The sequence below is a fragment of the Corvus moneduloides genome, chromosome 1, assembly GCF_009650955.1.
Source record: "Corvus moneduloides isolate bCorMon1 chromosome 1, bCorMon1.pri, whole genome shotgun sequence".
NCBI classification, from domain to species: domain Eukaryota; kingdom Metazoa; phylum Chordata; class Aves; order Passeriformes; family Corvidae; genus Corvus; species Corvus moneduloides.
Window position 1 is genome coordinate 119527986 of NC_045476.1, and position 23682 is coordinate 119551667.

The window sequence follows — 23682 nt, forward strand, 5'->3', positions numbered from 1 at the left end:
TGTTCTCACTTTGAAACTTAAGCCTTGCACCCTGCAAACGTGTCTTGTTTATTTTCACCTACTATACACGTATATGAACAGGTAAAACTTAACCTGTACAGGCCTGTGTTTAGTAGGAGTAAGGCAATAAAACTGCTAAAATTGGTTCATTTTAGAGCAACACGTCTTTGCAAGAGCTCCAGAAGTAATTACGAACAACAGCTAAAAACTTCACAGGAGCTGAAAGTTGATTTCCTAAGCCACTTTGTAAAAATGATGGTTGCACTTACCTGAATTAAGTAGACAGAGTTAAAGTAAAACCTCATATAGACGTCAATTTTGATTTGAGTTTTCTAGTTTATCTAGAGGACTGGTAGGATACTGCAGACAGTTGAAGAATTTTCAGTAATTTTCCCAATGGAACTTACAGTCCTGTGTGAGCTTCCCCAAGCTGTTTCAGCACGAACTTTAAACCAAAGACAGTGTTGGCTTGTGCTGCCTTTCTATTCTGCCCTGAAATAGATGAAGAGCACTTGCTACTCATCACAGGTGTGTGGTACAAGATGGTGGTTTAAAGTATACTTTTCTGCTTTGCATTCAGATGATCATTTTTACCTCAGATAAGAGACAGTAGCTTAGCTCAGGTTGTATCAGAACTCATCAGACACTCATTCACCTGACTACCCTTAAAACCTACTTTCAGTGGGTATCAGTTTAATAAAAAAAGTGATTCTTAAGTGGAAATAACTCACAACAGGTTTGTGGTGCTGGATTCTGCATTCAGGAATACAATCTGGCTTAAACGCGCAGCTTTACAGTACCTTGCTCTAAGAACACATACTTAAGAGCAAGTCTTGTATCCACCCTTCTGCTGTGAAATTTGCCATCATGAATTTCCTTGCAAGCTTCAGATCACGTGAACAGCTTTCAGATAGCTTGCATGCTTCCAGCATCCATCTCTTTTCACTCTCTCTTGGACTTGGACTGTGTTGCACTGACCTTGTCCTAACTGCCATGTCTCTTTCTGTTGAGCTCGTTATATAATTCCAGTTCACAAAACTCCCATCTTCTGCTTGGTACAAAGTTTCAGCCATGGTATCTTACCCTGGATACCAGCTGGTATAGCAGGCATAGAGAGCTTGTTCTGAAATTTTTAGAGTTTGTCTGTTTTGTTAAGGATCTGTCATTCTTTCTCGGAAGTGACAGTGTTTTATATGATAGTATTACCCTAGGAAATGCTTACAGTAGAACTCAAGGATTTTGAAAAGGAAATGTTTTCTGAGGTTAAATGAGGGCAAGAGCATAAATAGAACTTGATTTTACAGAACACATTCTGTAGTCGTGACTATGGAGAATGAAATAAATACCTACAATGCAGAGAGTAGGATGGCAAACACGGCTCTGCTCTTTGCTCAACAGTATGTCTCACTTCCTGAAATGTTTGCATCTCAAATGGCCAGCTTATCAGACCTTTGAAGTCAGTGAGAAGACTGCAAGTGACATCTCCTGTTGTTTTGGTGTACTCAGTGTTCCTTGTCTAAATATCCTGGGAAGACATGAGGGCAACAAGACAAAAGATGATCATACAGATAATATAAATTGGCCATCCTAACTTCTGTCTTTGCCAGGTTACTTGCGGTTAATGGAAGGGAGACACTGCCTTCTGAGATAATAAATCTTAGTATACTTTCTTAGCTCCTTATCAAGAGCCAGTGTACCATTTTATTCTGTAAAATGGAGTAAAATGACAGTCAAAACCAAAAGAGTCTTTTGGGGTTTGCCCCAATATTTGCTCAAATTGGCATTGCTAAGGTTACTGTGAATATATTATGAGAACTGCAGTCAAATGTTGAGTGTTTGAACAGGTTTTTCCATAGCTTAGCTGCTCAGCCTGTCTTCACCTAGTATATGATCTTTATTGCCACTGATTGATGAATCTCTTCCTTTTGTTCAAGCTGTTTTCTAAAAGGTAATTGTTCTTTTAAAATTTTAATTGAATCTTCACACTTTATCTGATAAAGCTGACTGCAAAACGCATGAACCAGCATTAGGATTATTTTATGTAGTATAACTGACCATGCATAATATTCATGTAGTAAATTAAGCACTGACAAATTAGTCTTTTGTCCCCTTTATTCTCACTGAAGTCTAGGGGAGCAGAACGTATGGAAATTCCCTATATTTAGCAGTCTTAACAGGATCCGTAAAGGTAGAAATACTAACTGGGTGTTTTGGGAGTATTTAGTTCTACCTTGATGGTGTCTCACTCAGATCTGTAGACTGCTTGCCAAGAGATAGGTCCAGGTTGAAAATACCTGGTAGGAAGTAGCTGCTCTGCATGAAAAGCAAATATTAATACAGAGAAAGTAAGTTTTCTGATGCAGGCTAATAGACAGGCTTGTTTAGATGAACGTCACTTTTGGGATTGTATCAACTGAGGCAAGAAGCAGGAACTGGCTTTACAAATCAAAATGGAAGACTTACTGTAAAAGGTAACATAGCAGAGAGTAGGCTGGAATACTGCTCTACTCAGAGTTTACATTCAACTGAAGTCCTACTATCTAGTGCCACATGTGTGGTATAGTGTGTCTTTTGCTATGCAGGTTTAATGATCTATAAAAAGCCTTTATATGAATTTGTCTTTGGATGTCTGCTCTAAAATGGTGACTTTGCATATTTATATGATGAACTCTACATTTATGTTGACAGATGAATAATTCAGTAGCTCTGAGAAAACAGTAAAAAGTCAACAAAAGCAGCAGAAATGTCTGCAAGACTGTAGAGAGCTGAGATTTCTAACCAGGAGACATAGCTGTTGTGTTCTGATGTCTTGATCCTCAGATCCTGTGGTGAAGTCGGGTAATAAAAGTCTGTGACCTCAGAGCAGTAGAAATTAAGATACAGGACAATGACATTGTTGGAGGTATGAGGGAAAGGGTCAAATTGAGAAGAGCAGTTGCGAAGACATGTTTATCTACAATGTAAAATACAAAATGGTTCCGGAAAAAATTGCTTATAAAGTAATTTGCTCTCTTAGTTTTCCCCTGGAAAATTTCTTCTTAAGATGCCGGTGAACAGCTCAGTGGAACAATAAAAGCAGTTACCAACCTGGGTGTATAGAGAAAAACAAACCCTTTTTACAAAGGAAGAAACTAATTCTGTCACATACTAATAAAATGTCATATTTTCATTTCATTACCTACCCACTTCCTTTCTCTAAACTTCTATGAATTTGAAAACTGTTCTGAACTCTTACTGGGAAGTTGACGTGCAAGTTCTTGAAAGTTGTGTGGCAATGTATAGACTACAGATGCAGAGTTTGGGAAGCTCTTTTAGTTTGACCATTTGGTTATTTTATGTGTGAACAGCCTTTACAATTAAGTGTATGCTGGTACTTTTGTCATGTCATAAATGCAATGACCCTCAACAAAAGAGGTTAATGGCTTTCGTGTCCTGATGCTGTTTGCCCAACAGAGATGTAAAACAGAGCACTAAAGGGTTGAATTCGTTGTGTTCTTTGGCTTCTTCATAATATTTATTTAATAAACAGCAGCTGAGAAGGTTTTAGGATATAGGATATAATAAATCTCTAATTGCCATCTTCATTATCTTTTAAGTGAAAAATACTTGTTCTTTAGTGAAAAGGACCTGGTTTAATCATATGAAACGTATTTTCAAAATAATTTAAGGGTAAATAAATAGTTACTACTGATGCAGAATTGTAGTAAGCCACATCAGAATTTTATTAAGAAATAACTTTAATGATTATGTTATAAACTTAAACAGCAGTAATGAACTTTCAAAATACGGGTCTGTGACTCATCACAGTGTGGTAAAGGCTGTCAGCTAGGAAGATGTGGAGTGGGCTAAAGGGAATGCTCCTGGGACCTGGCAATTAACACATTCTGAGCGCACAGCTTTCACAACGGTGCTTACTCTGCATGTGGCAGAAGCATTAGGAAAACTTCATTGTTTCACGGAGTTTTTTTTCTAGTAACAAAACTCACAGTTGCAGAAGTTTAATTTATGTATGTATTAGATGGAAAAGCTCTAGGCATTTGTGCATAAAACTGTAGGAAGTACCTTAAATGGTTTTCCTGCCCATAGCATGAAATTTTCAGAGAGGGTCACCACTCCTGCATGACAATATTTGTGCAGAGTAATACTTGAGCAGGTCACTGACCAAGGGCTAGAAGAGATTTAACACTTTGGTTTGGCTTTTCCACAGCTGATTTCATGGCTGGAGTCAGCCGATGTTGGGAATGCTGTGCCCAGAACCTGTGGACTGCTGGGTCCCATGATCCAGCCCCTAGCCTGCTTCCAAATCTTCCTCTATGACAGTCTCTTTGCAGATGGCAAATATCTCCTCCAAGTGCCGTTTTAAAAGGCTGCAGAAGAGGTATCTCTGGGTAGCTCCTCTGTCCTTGATACTCCTTTGCACATTTGTTGTCTCCTGTGAAGCCAAGAGCTTTCGTGCTGGAGTTGTGAACCCAGGGGTGGATCTCAGTTCACCCGTAAATCCAGTAATATTGATGGCAATGGCACACATACATTCCTTGTAGGACTTACTGAGTGTTCTGTGGAGAAAATCCTTAAATACCAGGGGCCAAATATATCCTTGAGAATAAAGTGTTAAATTTAAATAAGCCCAAACATCAAATTCTTATACATGTTGTTTCTATCCCTTATTTTAGCCCCAGTAACCGTCATCTTAGATCTGACAGTGGTTTAAGATATGCAGATAAGTATTTTTGTGCATTTTGGAAACCCAACAGTAAGCACAGTGTCATGTATTTTAGGGAGCAAGTGAAGAGCTTTGTTAGCTGAGTATTACTTGCATAACACAGACATCTTGAGTTTCTTGGTTTTTAAAGCTCAGATTATTGTTTGCAGTTTTCCATAGACCTGATTCATGCCCAGTGGCTTTGAAAAAATGTAGTTGTATCAAATGGATGTCAGCAGTACAAGCCATGTCCTGCTATTTTGTTAGCCCCTCAGCATCCTGAGGTGCAGACTTGCAAAGTGTTGTGGGATAGGGAAGGAATGGGCAAACTGTGGATATTGGTACCGCTGCCTGCCGTGGGAAGTTAAAAATTAAAAAATAGCGACCTGTATTAGGTTTACAGTAAAGCTCCTATAAATTGAGAAGCTTTCTCAATAAAGTGGACCCCCATGATGCTTGGCTGGCAGGTCTGTCTAGAAGAGCATCACCATGGAAAAGGGCTGCCAGCAAGATGGAACAACAAAGCAGATCATCAGCTCCTCCAACCAAATGGCCTGAGGACCGAGAGTACAGGCACAGGTTTTGGCACTTACCCCACAGTGACTTCCCTCTCAACAAACCTTTTCTCTGGGCAAAATCTGGTAGAAGAATCCCTAGCAGAGCTGCAACCTCTCTCCCATTACAGGATTTGCTATAGGAGGGAAGGAGCAAGCCTGCAGCCATTATAGTTCTATTTTACTGCCCTGTTAAATGTGATGCCATACTGCTATTTTTAATTTAATTCTTTTGTGAGAGTGGAGGCGATAAAACAAATTGTTTCTGTGCTTCATTCACACACCTAATGGGAGAACAGTGCAAGGGAGCTGCAAACTGTAATCTGCATGAGGAACAGCAAGAATTTCCAAGTGCATGTGCTTGGAGTATGCTGAAAAGCTGTCATTTGCTAATGAATCCACTTTTCATCCCCATTTCTGGTTGTATCCAAGTGTAATTTTTACAACAGCACCTTGCATCCTGAACCCTTTCAGGTTCATTCGTGCTGTCCTGCGGTTTTCATTGTAAGCCAAAGAACACCTGACTATAAGGTGTGTATATACATGACCTTGTAAAAGGCTTTTTGCTGTTTCAGCAGAGGCAGGAGAGACCACAAGTGAGAGCAAAGATCCTTATCAGGGACTAGAAAAAGAGACCAGGGGTTGGGCAAGTTGTGCCCACAGCCATCCAGATAGAAAGCTACAGGATTAAAGAGCCCCACAAGCAGAGAGCCGAAGAGCTCGAGCTGCAGGGCCACGGGGAATGATGGACAGTGTGAGAGAGATTTAATAAACCAAGAAGAGGATTGATGGATTTTATTTCCCTCCAGATTTTTGCATTGAGAGTAGAAGGCTGTCTGGGTAATGTGAGACTCTCTCTGCTCCAAGAACAGGAGAAACTACCAAAAGGCATAAAGGGTAGACTATTGATGAACCTTCTGTTAGGTAGGCAGTGAAAGGAATTACATATGCTTGCTGTGGATGCCTGATACTCCAGATTGTGTGCACGTGGTATCAGTGAGCCATGTGGGTGCATGCCTTTTGGTGCTTCCTTCGTCACACCACTGCTGTTCAAAAGGGGAAACTAAGGCAAGAGATGGGTGATCTCTTAATGTAAATACACCTTTGTAGCGGGTTGAGTTCGAAACCGGGCGGAAACACCAATTAAATGTAGTGGTTTTGATTCAAAATATCCATTATTTACTTATTTTTCTTCTGTGAGATAAGAATTAGGAGAAGAGCAAAGCAGGCACAAACCTTAAACAGCTGCAGTACAATGAAAGAGCTTTATTACTAACAGAATTAAAAGTAAAGAGAAAACAACAAAACAAAATTAAATTAAATCCCCCCCCCCCCCCCCCCCCCCCTTTCCAGCACTTCTCTCCTTTTATCCAGCTCACACAAGGGATAACAGAACATGGGATGTTAGTCAGTGTTGCAGTTCTTGAAAAGTCTTTTCTCTTATGCTTAAGGAAGAAAAGGTTTTCCTTCAGTTGCACATGGTTCCCAAACTGCCACCAATAGCAGACCCGCCCGGAAACAAACAGTCTGCTGTGTGTAGAACATCTCTCCCATGAAGAATTTCACAGTTCATTCATACTACAAAACATGGGCCATCACATGGGGTTATTCATCTTTTTAAGGATAAGTTATTTTGGCCTGCACACAGAGGCTTTTCTTCGCCACAAGTCTCTAACAGCCTCTTACTACTTCTATATAGCCTGGCATAGGCACTCTTCACAATCTTCACAGGCACACGAGGATACTCCATCCCCCCATGTTCTTCAAATGGATTAAAGAGACAAACAGTTTGTGGTATTACAGTTTCTTACCACGGCATGCAAGAAGGTTTCTTTTAAGCTGCGCGCCAGAATCGCGGCACCGCCCTCTTTTCTCCTGTCGCCATTTCCAGCTCCGTCCCACGGGACTCACTTCCCTTTCTCTCTGACTCCGAAGCCGCCATGTTGAAGGGTGTTCTTGTTCAGGCTTTACGGTGGGGAAAGCCTCGCTCCCTCTGTGCTGCTGGCTGCGTGGTGTCCTCTTCAGTTCAGCACGGAGTGTGCTGGCTGCAGACAAGAGGCTCTGCCGGCTCCCGCTGGCTCCGCCGGCTCCGTATGGAGAGGAGAAGGACCCGCCTGTCCCCAGAAGCCGCGCTGGATGGGTTTAGCTGTGGCAGTCCATGGCTGGTTTGAGCTGCCTGCGGCTCTGGGACAGTTCCCCCCAGCGACCCAGGGTCCGTGCCGTGGTGCTGAGAAAGGGGGAAAGGGGCAGTGGCCCCGGCCCGGCCCGGCGGGGCCGGGAGGCTCGGAGCCCCCCCCACCTTCCAGCAGGCGAGCTCCGACCAAAAAGGGGAAAGTCCCGCCTTTCTGTGTGGTTTAAATATGTAAATTGTGAGAAGCGTAATTGGTCTTAAAGACTGTCCATCAACTCAGGGTCAACCCAACACAACCTTCCTACATATTCTACTGATGTTTGTTCAGGTAGCTGCTTCATAATTAGTTCTGCCAGCTCTCGGTTTCCATATGTCTAAGGGAATGACAGTATATTCTCAGATTTACTTATATTTATACTAATTAAATACTAGTAAACCTGTCTACCTGAAGAACAAATAAATGATAAATCATTTTTTCCTCAGTTCTATGTTGGACTTCTCTATATTCCTAGTTATTAAAGCTCCTTTATTTTTGATGTTCTTCTGTCTTACAAACAGTTATGTAAGTTTATAGTCCTGCATAATTTAGCTATGCACTTCTTGCATTGAACTCAAAGAGAGGAAATCATGACAAATTATGTAGGAGGAGGATTTCCAGTTATTCAAGGCTTGAAGTGATGAAATTATATGGAGATTTATATTTTTGTTAAGCAAAATCATGGTGTCTCCGGAACATCTCCATTGCATATGAGCTGGAGAAAAATCATTATCAAGGTCATGTTCCTGAATTTCTTTTAAAGAATACACTGTTGGAAAATAACGTTTAGCACTATAGCTCTTACAAAGGAAAAACCTACAGCAGCAAGATAATTCCTGGCAACGTGGAAGGTCCCCAAAGTAGACTCTGTAGTCCACTGCCAGTGTAGAGAAAATGTCTGGCATATCATCCTTAATTTGGAGCAAGATAATTTCTAGTTCTGTGGGGTGGTCATTATTTGTAAATATGCTTGGTGGGTGCAGGCTGGACTCTGTCCTTGCTGCACCACCCCTGCTCACCAACTGCCTTGTTTTATGATTCTGAAGGGAGAAGGTGTATCAGTCCATGGATTACAACCCAGGTTTTGCAATCAGCAAGTGGTGTACGCTGAATGATTTGTGTTCCATTTTACAGTGTCCTGCCATTCCAGCTGAGCAGACAGAGGACTCCTTCCAGGGCTGCAGGTAAAGAGCTTGTGGTCTATTACCTACCTAGTGCAACTGCAAATAGAGTTGCTTTTCCTCTAAGTATATGGACCAATTCAGGGAGGGCTCCTATGTGGTCTGCCATGCCACAGAAAGTCAGGGATAAAGCTAGCAAAGAAAGAGCCATCAGGCACTGAGATAGTAGAGGGTTATATGCCCACCTACCTTGTGCCACTGAGGCTTCCAGCTGGCTCTGGAGAGAGTAGTTTTGTGCTTAGCAACATGTCTGAAGGTAGAACACAGAGCAGGTTTTGTAGGTCTGGCTGTAAGGTAGAACTTAAGCAATTTTATCTGCTCAGTTGTGTCTGAAGCAGTGATGTGGTCATGGAAATTTGGCAGAGGGGATTGTCATGCCAAGTACCATGTGTTCTCATTGTCCTTCATGCTAAGGAGTTGTCAGCTTTTGGAGGAGAGTTATATCTTAGCCTACAAAGTTGTATGGATGGTGCTGTAGAAATTAAGTACTTTTAATATACTATAGCCAGGAAGAGCTTGGCATCCTCACCTGTGAGGGTCAAATTACCCCATAACGCAAGGCAAGTTATCCCTGCACGGCATTGAGAGAGCAACAGTGTTGGTTTTGCTTTGGATAGGCAAAAGTACAAATCGGAAATGTGGGTAAATGTCTTTAAATACAGGGTGCATTCTAATACCCCATCACATTTGCCTCCTTCATGCCTTTGTAGTCTTACTTCAGTCTCTCCCAGTAGCTCAGTTCCATTCCCAGAGGCCTGAAGTGAATAAATCCAAACATGCTCTATTTAGACTTCTACCCCATGGCCAGCACACATGATATGGCATTTCAGAGACTGAGGGAAGTGAGCTACATTTGCTCATGGAAAAAAGAGCTGCAGCAATATAGTGACGTAAGGTTTACCCTGCAGGTTCACCTCGGGTTACAACCGGATCTAATTCAGCATGCTCTTGTCAGTACAGCTTAGTTCAGCTAAACCAAGAAAATACAGTTCAATTCTGCATACAGCTAACTCCCACATAAAGCATCAAAACATTTCCAATCTAATTTTTTATTGCAGGCTTTTTTTTTTTTGCCCCCTTTATTTGAAGAGCTGTTGGGCCTGAATAACATTGGTTTATTTATCTGTCTGGTACCAAATGAAAGTAATTTTATGAATTTGATTGAAGGACCATTTCAAGGTAGATGGGAAAATCACACATTTAAAGAATATGTTCCTACACATCAGATGCTAATGAGGTCACCGAAGAGAAGATTGTTTTTTGGGGCCTCTGCTCATCCCCAGAGTGCCTTTTCTCACTGGGAAAAGGTCCTGCCATGCAGTATTAATCTAGAGCGTGTTTTGAAATAGCTCTTTCAGCTAGTGAAGTGCCAAACTGCTTTCTTTGTTTCCTTCTTAGTAGACTGAGAAAAAAACGGCATAAATTTCACAGCAGTGAGGGGGTTTTTTTTGTATCTGAAATAACTTTACAGTTTGGCTCTTACATCTGCGTAGTTGCAAGTTTAATCAGCCAGAATACCCTGCAACTCCTAGAACTGCAAATGTGCCTGGTGCAGTGGCAGTCAAGTTTGTGTTGAACACATCAAGCAGCTCAAAGAAGTGAAATATAGTGTATCTTGACCCAGATCTATACCAAAGTGGTTTTACACACCAAACCAAGTAGAGCTGATGTATGCTTGCTGCCTTCATCTTCAAATGCTGCTAGCTACTGACAGTCAGAGCAAAAAATGGTTTAGAACACAAAGCTTTATGGTGCACTCAGAATGCCGTTATCTTTTTCCTTAAACAAGCGTTTCAGACAGAAATCTCTTGACTGAACCAAACATTGGTGTGTTGGATCTGGTCCAGTACGTTGTTCCTGACAGGGCTCAGGAACTGGCCAGCTGACAGTTATGGAATAATGTGATAAGAGGGGGATTTTCTTAATCCTTGGGGATTCCCCTTAAGGGGGATATCTTAATCCCTGACGCTTAATCACTGTTTGTGTCAGGAAGTGTAAATGTTTGTCTTCTATTGCTTAAAAAAAGCAAGGTTCATTAAGGATTATATTCTTTCTTTTTAAAACAGATGAGTTTCTAATGGGAACGTGCAGGTATTCATTAACAATCTAATGAATATTGGTTTTAGTAGTCCCTTCTGGTCCCAATTATATTATGCTGCAGACAGTGCCACAGGGTAAACTTACATTTTAAGTTTGAAAAGGTAGAACAGAATTTTCCTTAATCTCTTTTAAATTTGCCTGTCGGTTTTAAACTCCCTGTTAAACTTGTCTTTCATATCTCTTAATTATTTTTTCTTCTGGCTTCCATGTGTTCTTTTTCTTTCATTTTGAGAAAATAAATAAAAATCTTTGATTTCCCTTATTTTTAGTATTAATAATTTTTTATACAGCTGTCTTGCATTGCTCTCTCATTTGACACTTTTCCAAAGAGAAATCAGTCTTTCTTCATACAACTGATTTTCTGAGGCTCAGAGTGATTTATGTTCGTGGGGTCTGAACCCTTTCTGTGGCTGCTCTTTTTGCAGCGCTGGCTGCCTGCAAGCATTGCTGATGCCAGATTTACAGCTCCTTTTCTTTTTTGTTGTTTGCTTAGGTGGAGAGAGTTTCCACCCCCCCCTTGAATTTCGAGCGATTTGCTTGACATTGCCAGTGTCACCAGAAGTGGTATGAGCCGAGTTCAAACAGGTGGTACCGTCGGGCTGCTGTCACAGGGGATGAGATCATACATTCATTCTGTCTCCGTGATGGATTTGTCTAACTCTCTCCAACTCGAGCTGACTTTGATCCCATATAATGAAAAGCCTTAAAATAGAAAGTGGAAGGGAACAGAGAGGAGCTTTAATTATTTACTGGCTGGGTTGAATCCATACCTTTTGTGAAGACACTTCTTTTGTTGTTTTTTGGTCTATTCAGTTTTCATTAAGCCAAATTTAAATCTTTATGCTCAGCATTGGTTCAGATTCTGGGGCTGATTAAAGAGGCTTTTGAAGGAAGGTGCATTTTTCTTTCAACTCAGTTATTTTTCCCATTCATTAAATGGAATAAAAATGTTACTTGAACAGTTTTCAGTATTCAGTCACAGTAGTACTAGGAGGTCAAAGGTACGTTTTAGTTGCTCTGAGCACCTAGAAACATGACACCCACCTTAAAACCACTGAAGGCTGTGCAGACAAAGCAGATGAGAAGTGGGAGGGAGGAAGTAAATGTGTGAATTCCTAAATTGACAAAACAAACCTGTGGCATAGCTGAGACCTGAGTCAGGTCTTCTACTGCTGCTAGCCTAGTGTTTAACAACAAGCCCTGCCACATTCACCTCTTGGGTAATGCCTGAGCAGCATGGGCACAGTGTGGTCATCTCCTGCCTGCATTTCAGAGTGGTATTCCCGGTTACAAATGTGGGCCCTGCCACCCTGAGCATTTTGCTAGTGTGTGTGTCTTTGCCCTTCTCTGGAAACAGCAGAGATGTCATCTCCCTCTTTGAGCAGGAGGTGTTAGTGCAGGGGCATGAGTACAGCTCCTTTGGGAGCATCTTGCCCTGGCAGGTTGTGCAGGAAGAGGCCGGGTGCCATCCCAAGCCCATCTCCTTCTCTGGAGGCTGGATGGTGCTTCCTGTGGGCATGAGGGCAGAGGAGCGGCTTTAGGTGCACCACGTCCTTGCATCAGTACACTGGGAACAAGCAACAACCTTACAGTTACCTCTGTAGTCTTAAGCAAAAAGCTTGCTTGATTTATTTTGGAAGCTGCTGTCTTCTTCATGGTGTGCATGTCTGTAAAATCTGCATGCTTGAGTTGAGGCTCAAGGAACCCCAGTGCCTATCAATATCACTGCATCCACAGCTCCCTCACAAGAACAGACAGTAATGTGAAAGATAGTGATGGTTCAGAGAAATGTCCTTGCTTTATCCTCACTCTCTGTGCCTGTGGATACGTTAGCAGACTACTGTACATAGGGGAAAACATGCCTTTAATAGTTCTGTCTCAGCCGCTGTTAATTTGATTTCCCTCAGGTAGTCAGTGTTGTCACAAAGTCCTGGAGCAAGACTTTTTGTAGCAAGAAGTGCAAATAATTTACACTGGAATGTCTGAGGCTCTTGGATAAAGCATGCGCTTCTCTGAACAAGGCAAAAAAACCCCTATAATTTCTTTTATTTGGGGATAAATGTGATGAATTCAGTGAGATGGAAGGAGGTGCTATAAGAAGGAGCAGCTTTGTGGCATCTGACAGCAAGCAGGTTATGACCAGACCTGTGCTTGGTCTCTGTGCCACTCTTTGTATATTTGTGGCTGTTCATCATGAAACCTAACAGGACAATGTCAAAATAATCTGCAGTTATTACTGGCTTACTACAGATAAAATATTTTTCAATATATCATTTTTCACTTGGAAGTTGTTTAGTTTCTGTTTTCAGGTCCAGTCCAGCTTCTTCTTGCCATATAACTTAGGCAAGTTGGAATTAGGTACATTGTGTCAGTCCTGTGGTCAAACTGCATTTGTTTGCATTTATGAAAATGGGGAGTGCTGCCTTTGAAAAGAATGGGCTTCATTCTGCCCCAAATTGCCATGTCCCATTCTTTTGCTGGAGTCATTCATTTAAGGGTGGAATTTTTCAGCAGGACTCACCTAGTGCTGCAGCATTCCAATGCTACTGTAGTATTGCATGGCTCATATAGCTTTGCAAAAGCTAAAATTAAAGAATTTAGAGCAGAATTGGGTCATGAATTTGCCTAAGTGCATTTGAAAATGCCATGCTAATTATTCATAACTGTAAAATTATTGAATGGATTTCTTCCAAATTTGCTCTATTTCATAGATTCTATTGACATTTAAATATAATTCATTTTATCACCGTGCTATATCATAAAGTCCAGTTTCCCATATTTTCATTAGCTGGTAGATGTTCTGTAATATAGAAGGAAATAATACCTGGGGCATGGAGAAAAAAAGTGAGTGAAGAACATTGCCTTTCTGCAACTCACTGATTAATTTTTTTAGTCTCATATTGCTATTAGGAAGAGATTTTTCGTTTTGTTTCTGGTACAAGTTGTGTAAAGTTCCTGAGATTCTCCAGAAGATTTAAGATGAGTTCATGGCTGAATTTTAAAAGATTTAACCTTGCATTCCAGCCTTTCATCACCTCTTTTATTACAGAAAGTGTCCACTTTTCCTGAAGGTGCTGATTCTTCTCATCATTCCTCCCTATTCTGATGAGTGTGCACCTTCTCAGAGAAAAAGTGCTTGAGAGACATTTCTTCCTTTGAAATGGTTTCTACTCTAGCTTGGATTTCCATAAATTAGTGCTAAGAGGAGAGTGTGGAGTAACTGAAATACTGCTATGAAGATTGCAGAAAGTCCACTGTAATGTTTGAACATCTGAAAATACGTATTTTCCTTGGGGTACAAGTTTTCCTTGTGTTCAAATAAATGCTTTCATAAGAGCTGCTAATGTCTTCCATAGGTGGTATTCAGTTCTGCCAAATTCTCAGCCCTCAGAAATGAGTGTACAGAGTGGGATTATTGACTGCTGTTGTGTTCAGGTGGTTTTTAGTTAGAGAAAAACATTCTCTACAACAGTCAGACTGTTAATTACCACATGATTAATTGACTTCATTACCATAAGCCACTTCTCCCCTTTCCTTTCTGCTTTTTGTTTTTTCTCTTTTGGCTCCCTGTTGTTTATATGTGGCATGGCACGGATGTGTGACTCGGGGTGGGGTGTTTCCCCCCCCTTTGCTGGGGGGTGTTGCTGTGTGTGTTCCTTCCTAACGCAGGATTTGGCCGCTGCCCTGCCGAGGGAGCTTCCTGGGCCTTTCTCTGGGGCCGATCCGGACACCCATCCGTCTCCTAAAATGAGATCATGATCTAAATCCATGTCACAAAGAGAGAGGATCGTGCCAAGGAGAGGCTTTATTCCCCTGCACCGTTCTGGAAGCGCAGGTGGAACCCCAGCAGGTACAAAGAGATTTGCTATGCTGGACACACAGAGGTCCGTGCCACGCCGTCTCCTGAGGGTGGTGGTGGTTGCTGCCTCCTCATCATCAGCGACTTTATCTCTTCCCCAAGCCTGTGCTACCTGCAGACCGCGCTCAAAGCTGCCATCCCTTATCCCAGCTTTTCACGCTGACATTTGGGATTTCTCCACAGGATGGGTACAGCAGAGGGAGCAGTAGGACAAGCTTCTCCCAGGCTGTCTCACCCTGCGTGCTCCCGCCCCAGCGCAGACCCTCGGGCTGATCAGACCTCCTCTTCTGTCCGTGTACCCCCAGCAGCAGCGGCACCCCCGAGCCTGAGGGATCCGTGCTGCCTTGGGGCCAGGACAGAGAGGGAAGGGGAGGGCTGTGTGGCAGGGACACCTCCCCCAGCCCTGCAGGGCGCTGATGCATTTCAGAGAGCAAGCCAGGCGCTACTGGCTTTTACATAACTGATCCGATGGCATTCCTGGTGTTGGCCTATATGTTAATGCTCCAGCTCTCATTAGCAGTTTCTGAGACTTCCAGGCCTCCTCTGTTCTTGCTGTGTATTTTTTTTCTTTATGGAGAAAAGTATTTTCCTTTCTTTTTCAAGTTTTTCATCTGGAGGGTGAAATAAAGTGAGTTTTATTTTGAAGCAGGAGGGTTTTTTTGGTGGTATGTGGGATGAATGAAAGAGGATTGTTCCTACCTGTGGCTCAACTGAACAGAGAATCTGTTTCATAGATTATTCTCTTCCAGTTCTGAAAAAAGTGCATGTGTCACTCCAGCCAGAGTCATGTCTGCATGCATGCACTCTTCAGGCAATGGCTGAATTTACACAAAAAGCTTGTGGTTGTCTCTCCAGGCAAATATAAAGACAGTGTTTGTGGCATTTTTGTAAAATAACTTAATGGAAACAATTTTCAGTGCAGAATTTAGCACTGCAATGAAACCAAGGTGCTGGAGTGAGACAAGCTAACAGAGCCATTTCCATAACAAAAATATCAATATATAATAATTTCAGGAATAAGGACTTTGTTTTCAGGTGAACATTGTGACGAGACAAGTTTTGGTGTTGTGATCTTTCACTTTTCTTCTTCAAGAACAGGCTCCAATGAGCTCTCTTAATTAGCACTATTTGCTGCCTTTTGTGCACTTGGTTAGAGCAGACATGAAGCCTTTAAAGCAGTAGAGGATTCTTATCATCGAGAAGACAAAGAGCATCTCCTGCTGGAGCAAAGACTGTCATGAATCTTTGTAGCTGGCATGTGGGCTGTTTGTTTATTTTATTTTCAGAGTTTGGCTTTTTAAGGGAACGCAATCATGCTATGTTTGTTTGTCTAACACTCCTGGCCACAGCCAGTAGTTTTGAATTCACTCGACACTTTCTGCTGAATTCAACACCTAGGAAGAAATCTCAGCTATAGTGATTCTCCTTGACTTTCCTGAAGTGGAATCCAAGATACCAACCCAAAAAAGAACAGGACATGCAACATTCCTCTCCTAAAGCAGCTCCCATGTGTGCTGGCTGCTAAGTCTGAGCTCACACAGCTCTGAATCAGCTGCACAACCTGCTTGCTGCTTTTTTCCCAGGTAGGGAGAAAATACAAAAGGGGGAGGGGAAGGGAGTGGGAATACTGATAACTGAGGGCAGTATCTAGAAGAAGAACAACCATGAAGGCCTGGGGAAGTTAAAAGTATAATTGTGAAGGTGGCAGTGCAGTTTGGCTGCATGAAGCTGGAAATGGAGATGGGCAGCACTCCTATCCTGACGGGCAGGAGTGGTCATGAGAGTTTAGAGGAAACGGATTACTGTTGCTGGAAGCAATAAATAGCGGAGGATCATAAATCCTGAGGTAGACAATCTTCATTAGGTGCACTGCTCACCAGGCAACTTAAATGAACTATAGCTGTCACTTCAAACCTTGAAAGTTCAGCATTTTCAGGTAGAGGACCAATAATAGATGATATTAGAAAGCCTGAAAGCAGCCTTTTTATTTATCCAGGAGCACTATCAGTTCCAGAAAGACTTTTCCAGGCCTCAGCAGTTTGTGGGCCTAGCTTTACCTGTTTTTTTTTTCTTTTTAGAAAAATATTTTTCAGTCTGGTAAAATTATCCATTTACCTACAAAACTTCATTTTTTTAAAAGTTACTCTTCATTTCATTATATCTCAGATCTTAATTTTGTTGATCAATTTGGGCACCTAACAAAAAGAGTAGTCTTTTTCCTATATTTAGGGTAAAGGTGAATGGAATCAGAATTGTTCTGGTTCTCCCCTTAGGTACTTTTCAATTGAGCTTGAAAATTGATCTGGTAAAGGCAAGAGTACAGAGTTTTCCATAAGTTGCTTAATTCTTCATAATTAATGTTTATACTTTGTTCTTGTGTACAAAAATAAAGCCAAAGTCTTTATATCCTGGCTCCTGTACACGTGACATGCTTATATATGATGATAAATACTGGTTTCATCCATCAGTTTGTCCCAAAAACTCTTACCAAAAGTATAAATACCAGACATAGCAAAAAGAAAGACATGTTGAAAAGTAAAACTTTATTCAGTAAAATGGAATGACTGAAAATATGATTTGTTCCTGAAGCTTCAGTTTGTGACCATGGATGATGTCCCTTCTTTCCCTATGGCTTGAATCACAGAAACATAGAAATCAATAACAGAAAAGTGAGCACAGAAAATCCTCTGTTGCTACAAAACTGGTGACAGAGTATGTACTAAGTGCATTCCCCATTTAGTTCGTTAATGCTTACCAAGAATTCAAACAATTTGCATATGTTTTGCAAATAGCGGAGCTAACCCATCTGAACATTTCCAGTGGCTGAGCTTCCTCCCACTACCCAGTGAGCCTCGTGGAAATGGCAGGAGTGTTATGCCCACAGCAGTCAGACGCCACACTGGGAGACCAGGGCAGTGTTTTGCCCTGGGTGAGCCCATGTCCATCCCTTGGGTTTCCTTCCAGGGCAGATGTATCCTGCTGTGCTGCAGGCTGCATGGTGCAGGGGCAGCAAGGGAGTGGGTGCTTGGGGGCTGCCATCAAGAGCCCCTGTCCCCACCTGCTGCAGTAGCTGTCCCCTATCTCTTTAAGGTAGGCAGGAGAGAAGCAGCACATGGATCAACACTTGGCCAAAGCCCACCTATTGGACCATTTTGGAGAGGGCTGTTGCTGTATGCACATAGCTGAGCAGGCTTGGCTGGAGGTCGGCTGGGGCAGTGAGGGGTGTGCAGGTTGGGTTAATACTGAATAAACAGTGCTGGATCCATTGTGACAGGCAGGAACTGCGTGCCTGTCAGTGCAATTACGGTCCCTACTCCAGAGCTCTTACTCTTGAACAAACCTGTGCTGAAATATCTGCAGAGGTTAACAAGATGATTCTAAAGAGGAAGAAATACTCTTAAGACCTGGAAGGATTGAGCCCGTAGGGTAGAAGATGTTGCTTGTCCCAGTAAGCCCAAATCTTAAGACTGCCAACACCAATGAATTCAAGACACTGACAGACAAGGGGAGACAAAGAGCAAATTCTGTGCACATTAAAAATAGCTAAACGTGAAGGGACAGATCATGCCTCTTAGGCACTTGGCTAAATTGGGAATGAGTAGGAAGTCACATGACTCCAAACATGTTACCTCTTTACACTTGTCACTGGTACCAAATTACTCTCCCTTCTCTGCTACTCCCTTCTCTGCTCCCATGCCAGCTCCAACTCAAGCTCCCACTCCTGCACAAGAACTTGCTATTAATATGTTTTCATATATCTCAAATCTAATGCCACAGAAGTCCCTGATCTGTTACACTTGATGTTATAAGCAACAGACCCTGCTGAGAGAGTGAGAATAGTATTCCCCCTCGCAGCTGTACACTTTGTGTTGCATGTTAGACACTGGTATTACTGCACAGCTCTTCATCTGAGGAAACTGGACACCTCTCTTCTCCTTTGGCTTATGTGATACAGTTTTTGGGCATCTGACCTCTGACTGTCTCATTCATGGGATTGGGATTATGCTGTCCATGTTGACATCCAGGGTTTCCCAGAAACTTCCAGCATCATTTTCCAAAGCTCCTCCCCATACTCTTAGGTTTTTAAATACCCTGTTAGGAGGTATGGGAAGCAAACAGTGTCCTTTTAGAGGATTCAAAACCAAATCTCTTTTCCCTCTGTATCTACTAAGGGAAACACACAAGCTTAGATAAAAGTGTGGATGTGCTTCTGTGGATTTCCCCATCCATTGTTTTCCCTAACACTTAAGCACTCTCTAGAGGTAGGTTGAAGTCCTATAAACAGCTCAGTCCTAATCCTTCCTGTTCATTTCTGAATCACCACATTTGTCCATTGCACCTTCTTCCACGGGGAACTTCTTTCTTCCTTCCTTGTTGCCCTAATTAGAAAGGAGCCCTCAGCCACAAAGGCACAAAGACTTTTCTTTGTTCTTTTGTCTCTCTGAGCATCTTAAGCACTGTGCTTTTTAAAACTTAATGCTGACAGTTGGTCTCTGCTTCTAGTGATTATCTGCCCCTCAAGGCTAACATTTTTACAAACAATTTGAGAAAAAATTGCTTGATGTACGCACTGTACTGCATTATATGAAGTTGCACCATTTGAACGGGAATTCTTTGGCTCTGATTTTCTGTGCTCTGAGGGATTTACAAACCAGCAGTGTTAGAGGTGGTTCTGTCAGCAAGCAGTGCCAGACAAGGCAGCTTTCCTGCAGTTTGCTGCAGCTCCTCAACCTGAGTAATAGACACATGCCCTGAACTGTTGTATCAGGAATCCTGAGAAAAAGCAGTGTAGTGACTTCTTCCCTGTCTGGCAGGAAGTCCATGGCATGTTTTTCTCTTGCTGCAGTTTTTAACACACTCTGGAAGGCAGATACTGAACACACTGGGGTCTGGCTTTGCTAATAGTAACAAATTTTAGTGATTCAAAATAAATCTTTCAACTTCTCAGGAGTTGTCAGCTGATTTGTTATTTAATGTTTCTGTGATGCTAGCAACACTTCCAGGCCCACAAACCTGAGCTCAGTCCAGATTAAGAGGAGCTCTTGCCTTTCAGTCTGCGTGGACTGACCATGAAAATGACTGTGGAGTTACTGTTGTTCATCAAGCTTTATATGCTGTATGTGTTCTCAAACACATGTATTTATATATATGTTATCAGGCAAGAGATGTGGAGTCTTTCCTGATGTGCACTACAATACACCCTTCGGCTGATTTTTTACCCCCCCCTTGAGGCCTTTCCAAGTTTGACCAGTTTCCTTCATTAGCCTGAAGTATATGCTTGATAACTTTTACTGCTAAATCAGTCCAGCCTCTCAACACTGGCATTCTGAAATGTGTAATGCCTCATGAAATCGAGCATTGGCAAGGCATTTTCAAACCGTGTTTTTAGCCAAGGGATTCTGGGCACAGCTTGGCCTTGCCCCCTCTGCCCCAGCCTGTGCTCTCCGCTTCCTTGGCTGCATCCTTACAACCCCCTCTTGGCAGCAGCTCAGACAAAGGCTGAAGACGCTGAGAAACCAGAGACATTTACCACGTTATTCTGTTTGAATTGGTGTGACTGGCAATTGGTGTTTTCCTGTTGCAACTGAAAGTGTTCAATAATTCATACATTTTACATAAAGTCTTGTGGATTGTTCTGTTCCCACCCATGTCTGAGATAAGGCAGACTTGATGGCAAGCAGCATTCAACTGAATATGCATTTGAGCATTAAAATCTGCTGCTTTTAAAGGCTCGTCTTAAGAGTCAGGGGTTTGTGTCAACACTAGGGACTCCAGCAATCTCTGGTAGGGATACTGACTTTCTGAGTTACATGGAAGGACTTTTTTTCCCCCACTTCAGTCACCTAGAATGCTGCCATGAATCTGTAATCTAGTCACTTCAGAGCCTAAACAACTTTGCAATGCATTGTTACTGTAAGGAGCCACGGACTGACTAAGAGTGGAAGTTTAGAAGCTTTGTATTCGAGATCTGGTAAAAACTTCTTTTTTATTATATATCTTATTTTGGGGCATTTGTTGTTGTTGTTGTTGTTGTTGCTGTTGCTGTTTAAATGCCCTTCCTCCGTAAAGCTCCCTGTGCAGTCAGGAGCGCTGTAAGCTTCCAGGTAGGAGTCTCCGCCGAACCTTCGTGCAGCAGCGGGTGGATTGCTGCCTTGCCCCAGCCCGTTGTGCCCGGGATGCCCTGCGGAAGATGCGCCCCACGGGTCCCGCTGTGCGCTGCGGGTCGGTCGGTGGCGCTGGGGCTCAGGGACCTTGCCAGAGTGGGCACAAGCACGGAGTTCAGGTACCTCCCTCGATTTCCGAAGGCTCCCTGTGGCGCTGCTCGCCGGGCCGCTGGCCCCGGTGCCCGGCAGAGGCAGCGCGGCGGGCGGGCGGCTCCGTCAGACATGGGCGGGCAGCCGAGGCTGGAAGTCCGTGAAATCCTGCCAGCCAACCCCTGTGTGTGTGCGTGAGTGTATGTGCGAGTGAGGAGACGTGGGGATGGGGCAGATGGGGGTGGAGTGGCAGCTTGGGAGGGTGGGAGGGAGAATGGGAGGGAGGGAGGTGGAGGGATAGCGGAGGAGGGGGGGGGCGGCTGCCTGCGATTGGTAAAGCTCCACGAAGGCATCTGCCAGCAGGACTTCAGAGGAATGTGAAACCAAATCATTTAGAAGTTAAAGATAGACGCAGAATACACAGCATCTTGAGCCAAGGTTTAAATTCATCCCTCTCTGCCTGGCTTCTTGCAAAGCTCTGCTTGTCAGCTTGCCTCTGTCTCCTCTAGCAGCTGCAATATTCCCTAAAAAAATAACATCATTCTGGATACTTGGGAATTACTAAGGTGGCAAAAGAGATCATGGTGCATACAGTAGGGTAAGTAGGAAGCTTGCCTCTGCATGCATTTGCTAGGGTGGTTCCTCTGGGCTTTCCTGCTGTCTTCAGAACACTCTGGCCATTCCTCTAGGATGAGGTGGATACTTAAATAATGCTTATCCCCGGCGATTTAGCCTCCCGTTTTCCCCACATGGAGCATTTGAACTTTATTCCTCAGTGAAGTGTTAACTCACAAGGTTACTTTTTCTAGGCATACCTAGGGAGTCTTGGGCTTTAATAATTTTGCCATTACAGTTTGGAGTACTGTTTTCCTAACACATAATTTTTGTTATATACCTTTGTTTTCATTAGTGAGACATGCTGTTTGAAATGGTGCTTATTATTACAAAGTTGAAAAGCAAGTTGTTTTCTGTGTTAGAGAGGATGTAATCAATGCTTGCTTGCTTGTTTGGCCATGGTTTCACTTACAAACTATTTCCTCATGGGTGAATTTGATTGCAACACAGGGTTAATTAAATTTAACCTTACTCGTTTGTTCCCAAATAATGCTTCTACTTGGAGTTTGATTTTTTTGTTTGGTTAGGGTATTTTTGGAAAAAAAAATAAATTTGGCTCTCATTTTCTCTGAACAAAGTCCTTCTAGCACTAATATAAACATGTGTGCATTCCCCTGGTAGTCCCCACTTAGACAGTGAATTTGTGAGTAAAAAAAAGGATATTCAAGCTATCACGTTCTTTCTAGAACTTATCAGAAGTAATTTCAGTATCTAGGAGATACATTGCCTCATTGATCAACGTCTTTTCCAGGCAGCTTCTGAAACATTTTTGGTGAAGTTGTGATGTTCGTGTACCCAAGAGGATCTTAAAATACAGAAACTCATTTGGAAGTTAGATGTAGTATTTGTTATATAACAAGAACTTGTAGTCTGAGGGTTTCATCTGAATTTGTGCTTTGAGTGTGTGTTGCCTAAATGCCAGCATGCTTTTATCATTTATTCTGGGCATGTGTGTTTTACACTCGTAGTAGAGGAGCTCCTAACTTTGGATCTGGTGTCAGTTCACCCAAACATACTCAGAATTCCTGACGTGTTCGTACTGCCCATAATAGCCATAGGAAATAGGTGCTGTCTGCGGATAGCTGAAACGCCTGACATTTTTGGTTATAGATATCAGTGCTGAAGGGATGCATATAATGGCAGTCTGTGTCATGCAAAATACGTGAAAGTGGGTGAACTAAAATAGAAACAGTTCCTCTGTTTCAAGGAAAGATGATGTGTCTGGTATGTTCTGATATCTTTCTGGCGTTTGATTGAGTTCGTCCCTATTGCTCAGCTTGCCTGAATTCTGCAAAACATTTGGGTGTGTTTGGGTGAGCAGATCTGCTGTGAAGTGTTTTCTGTGTGATTGAGTGTAGGGGATGGAGAAGAAAGAGATAGACAACCTTTAACGTAAATCTGGAACAAAAAAAAAAAACGGATGCAGGGATGAGAAATGGCATTCAGGTAATTTCTTTTGCAGTTTAATAGCTGGGTATTCTTTTAAGTAGCTCAGACTAGCTCAGCACTTCAGTCCCATGCTAAATTTCCAGGCCAGCAGTTGCTTACATGAAGGAATTTTTTTGCATTACATTAAGGAATTACTGTAATGTTTGTTTTGGTATTGAAGTGGAAGACCTTTGAGACAAAAAATGCCAAGATAAGTAAAATTTGCAGTGAGGCTTGGTGAAGTTGTGGTTAATTTCTGGCTCTTGCACAGGGTTCTGTGCAGCTTCAGGCAAGCCAAAGCCCCTGCAGACCAGAAGGGGTTGGAAGGGGGTGAAAATACCTTTATTATTTCTCTGTGTTACGTATCTAGGTAGCAGTTCCTCGGGCTAGGCATCGTCTCTGATAAGGTTTAACACAATAGGCTTCTGTTTCAGATGCACCCTTCCCATGGCTGTGGCCTCCCCAAGGAGAGAGGGAGAATCCACAGATTTAGAAGTAGGGGTTCACTGCACCTTTTATAAGCTTCCTAAACTGAAAGAGAAAAATAGACTGACATTCAAGAGGTGAGCAGAAAATAGAATTAATGTTCCATGGGAAATTCCTGAGTCAGTTCAAAATTAAATTGCATTTCCCTACCGCAGTGTATTGCTTTTCAGAAGTTATAGTTCAGGAGCATGATGTTCCCATTTCATTATCTGAGATCTTCTCCCATAATTAAATGTCCAAGAGGCACTGGGAGCTTTGTCACAAAGAAACATGCTTTGAATTCTGGGAAGTGAAGCTGCCTGAAAAACCTCACTCCTGGAAGGCAATGAGCATCT

At 42.5% G+C, this 23682-nt stretch overlaps 1 protein-coding gene across 4 annotated transcripts in view; it reads left to right on the forward strand.

Annotated features, from left to right (window-relative positions):
* Window positions 1-23682, forward strand: part of DTNA (dystrobrevin alpha) — a 231298-nt gene that overhangs the window by 22511 nt on the left and 185105 nt on the right. For 2 of the 4 annotated variants that reach the window (XM_032124624.1, XM_032124606.1), the window contains exon 1: window positions 21232-21416. The exons of the other annotated variants lie outside the window; for them this stretch is intronic. Coding sequence is in view for 1 of the 2 variants with exons in the window: in XM_032124606.1 (XP_031980497.1) it covers window positions 21400-21416 (17 nt within the window). In the remaining variant the exon portion in view is untranslated. Of the gene's footprint in view, window positions 1-21231; window positions 21417-23682 lie in introns of those variants that run through there. 4 annotated transcript variants of the gene reach the window in all.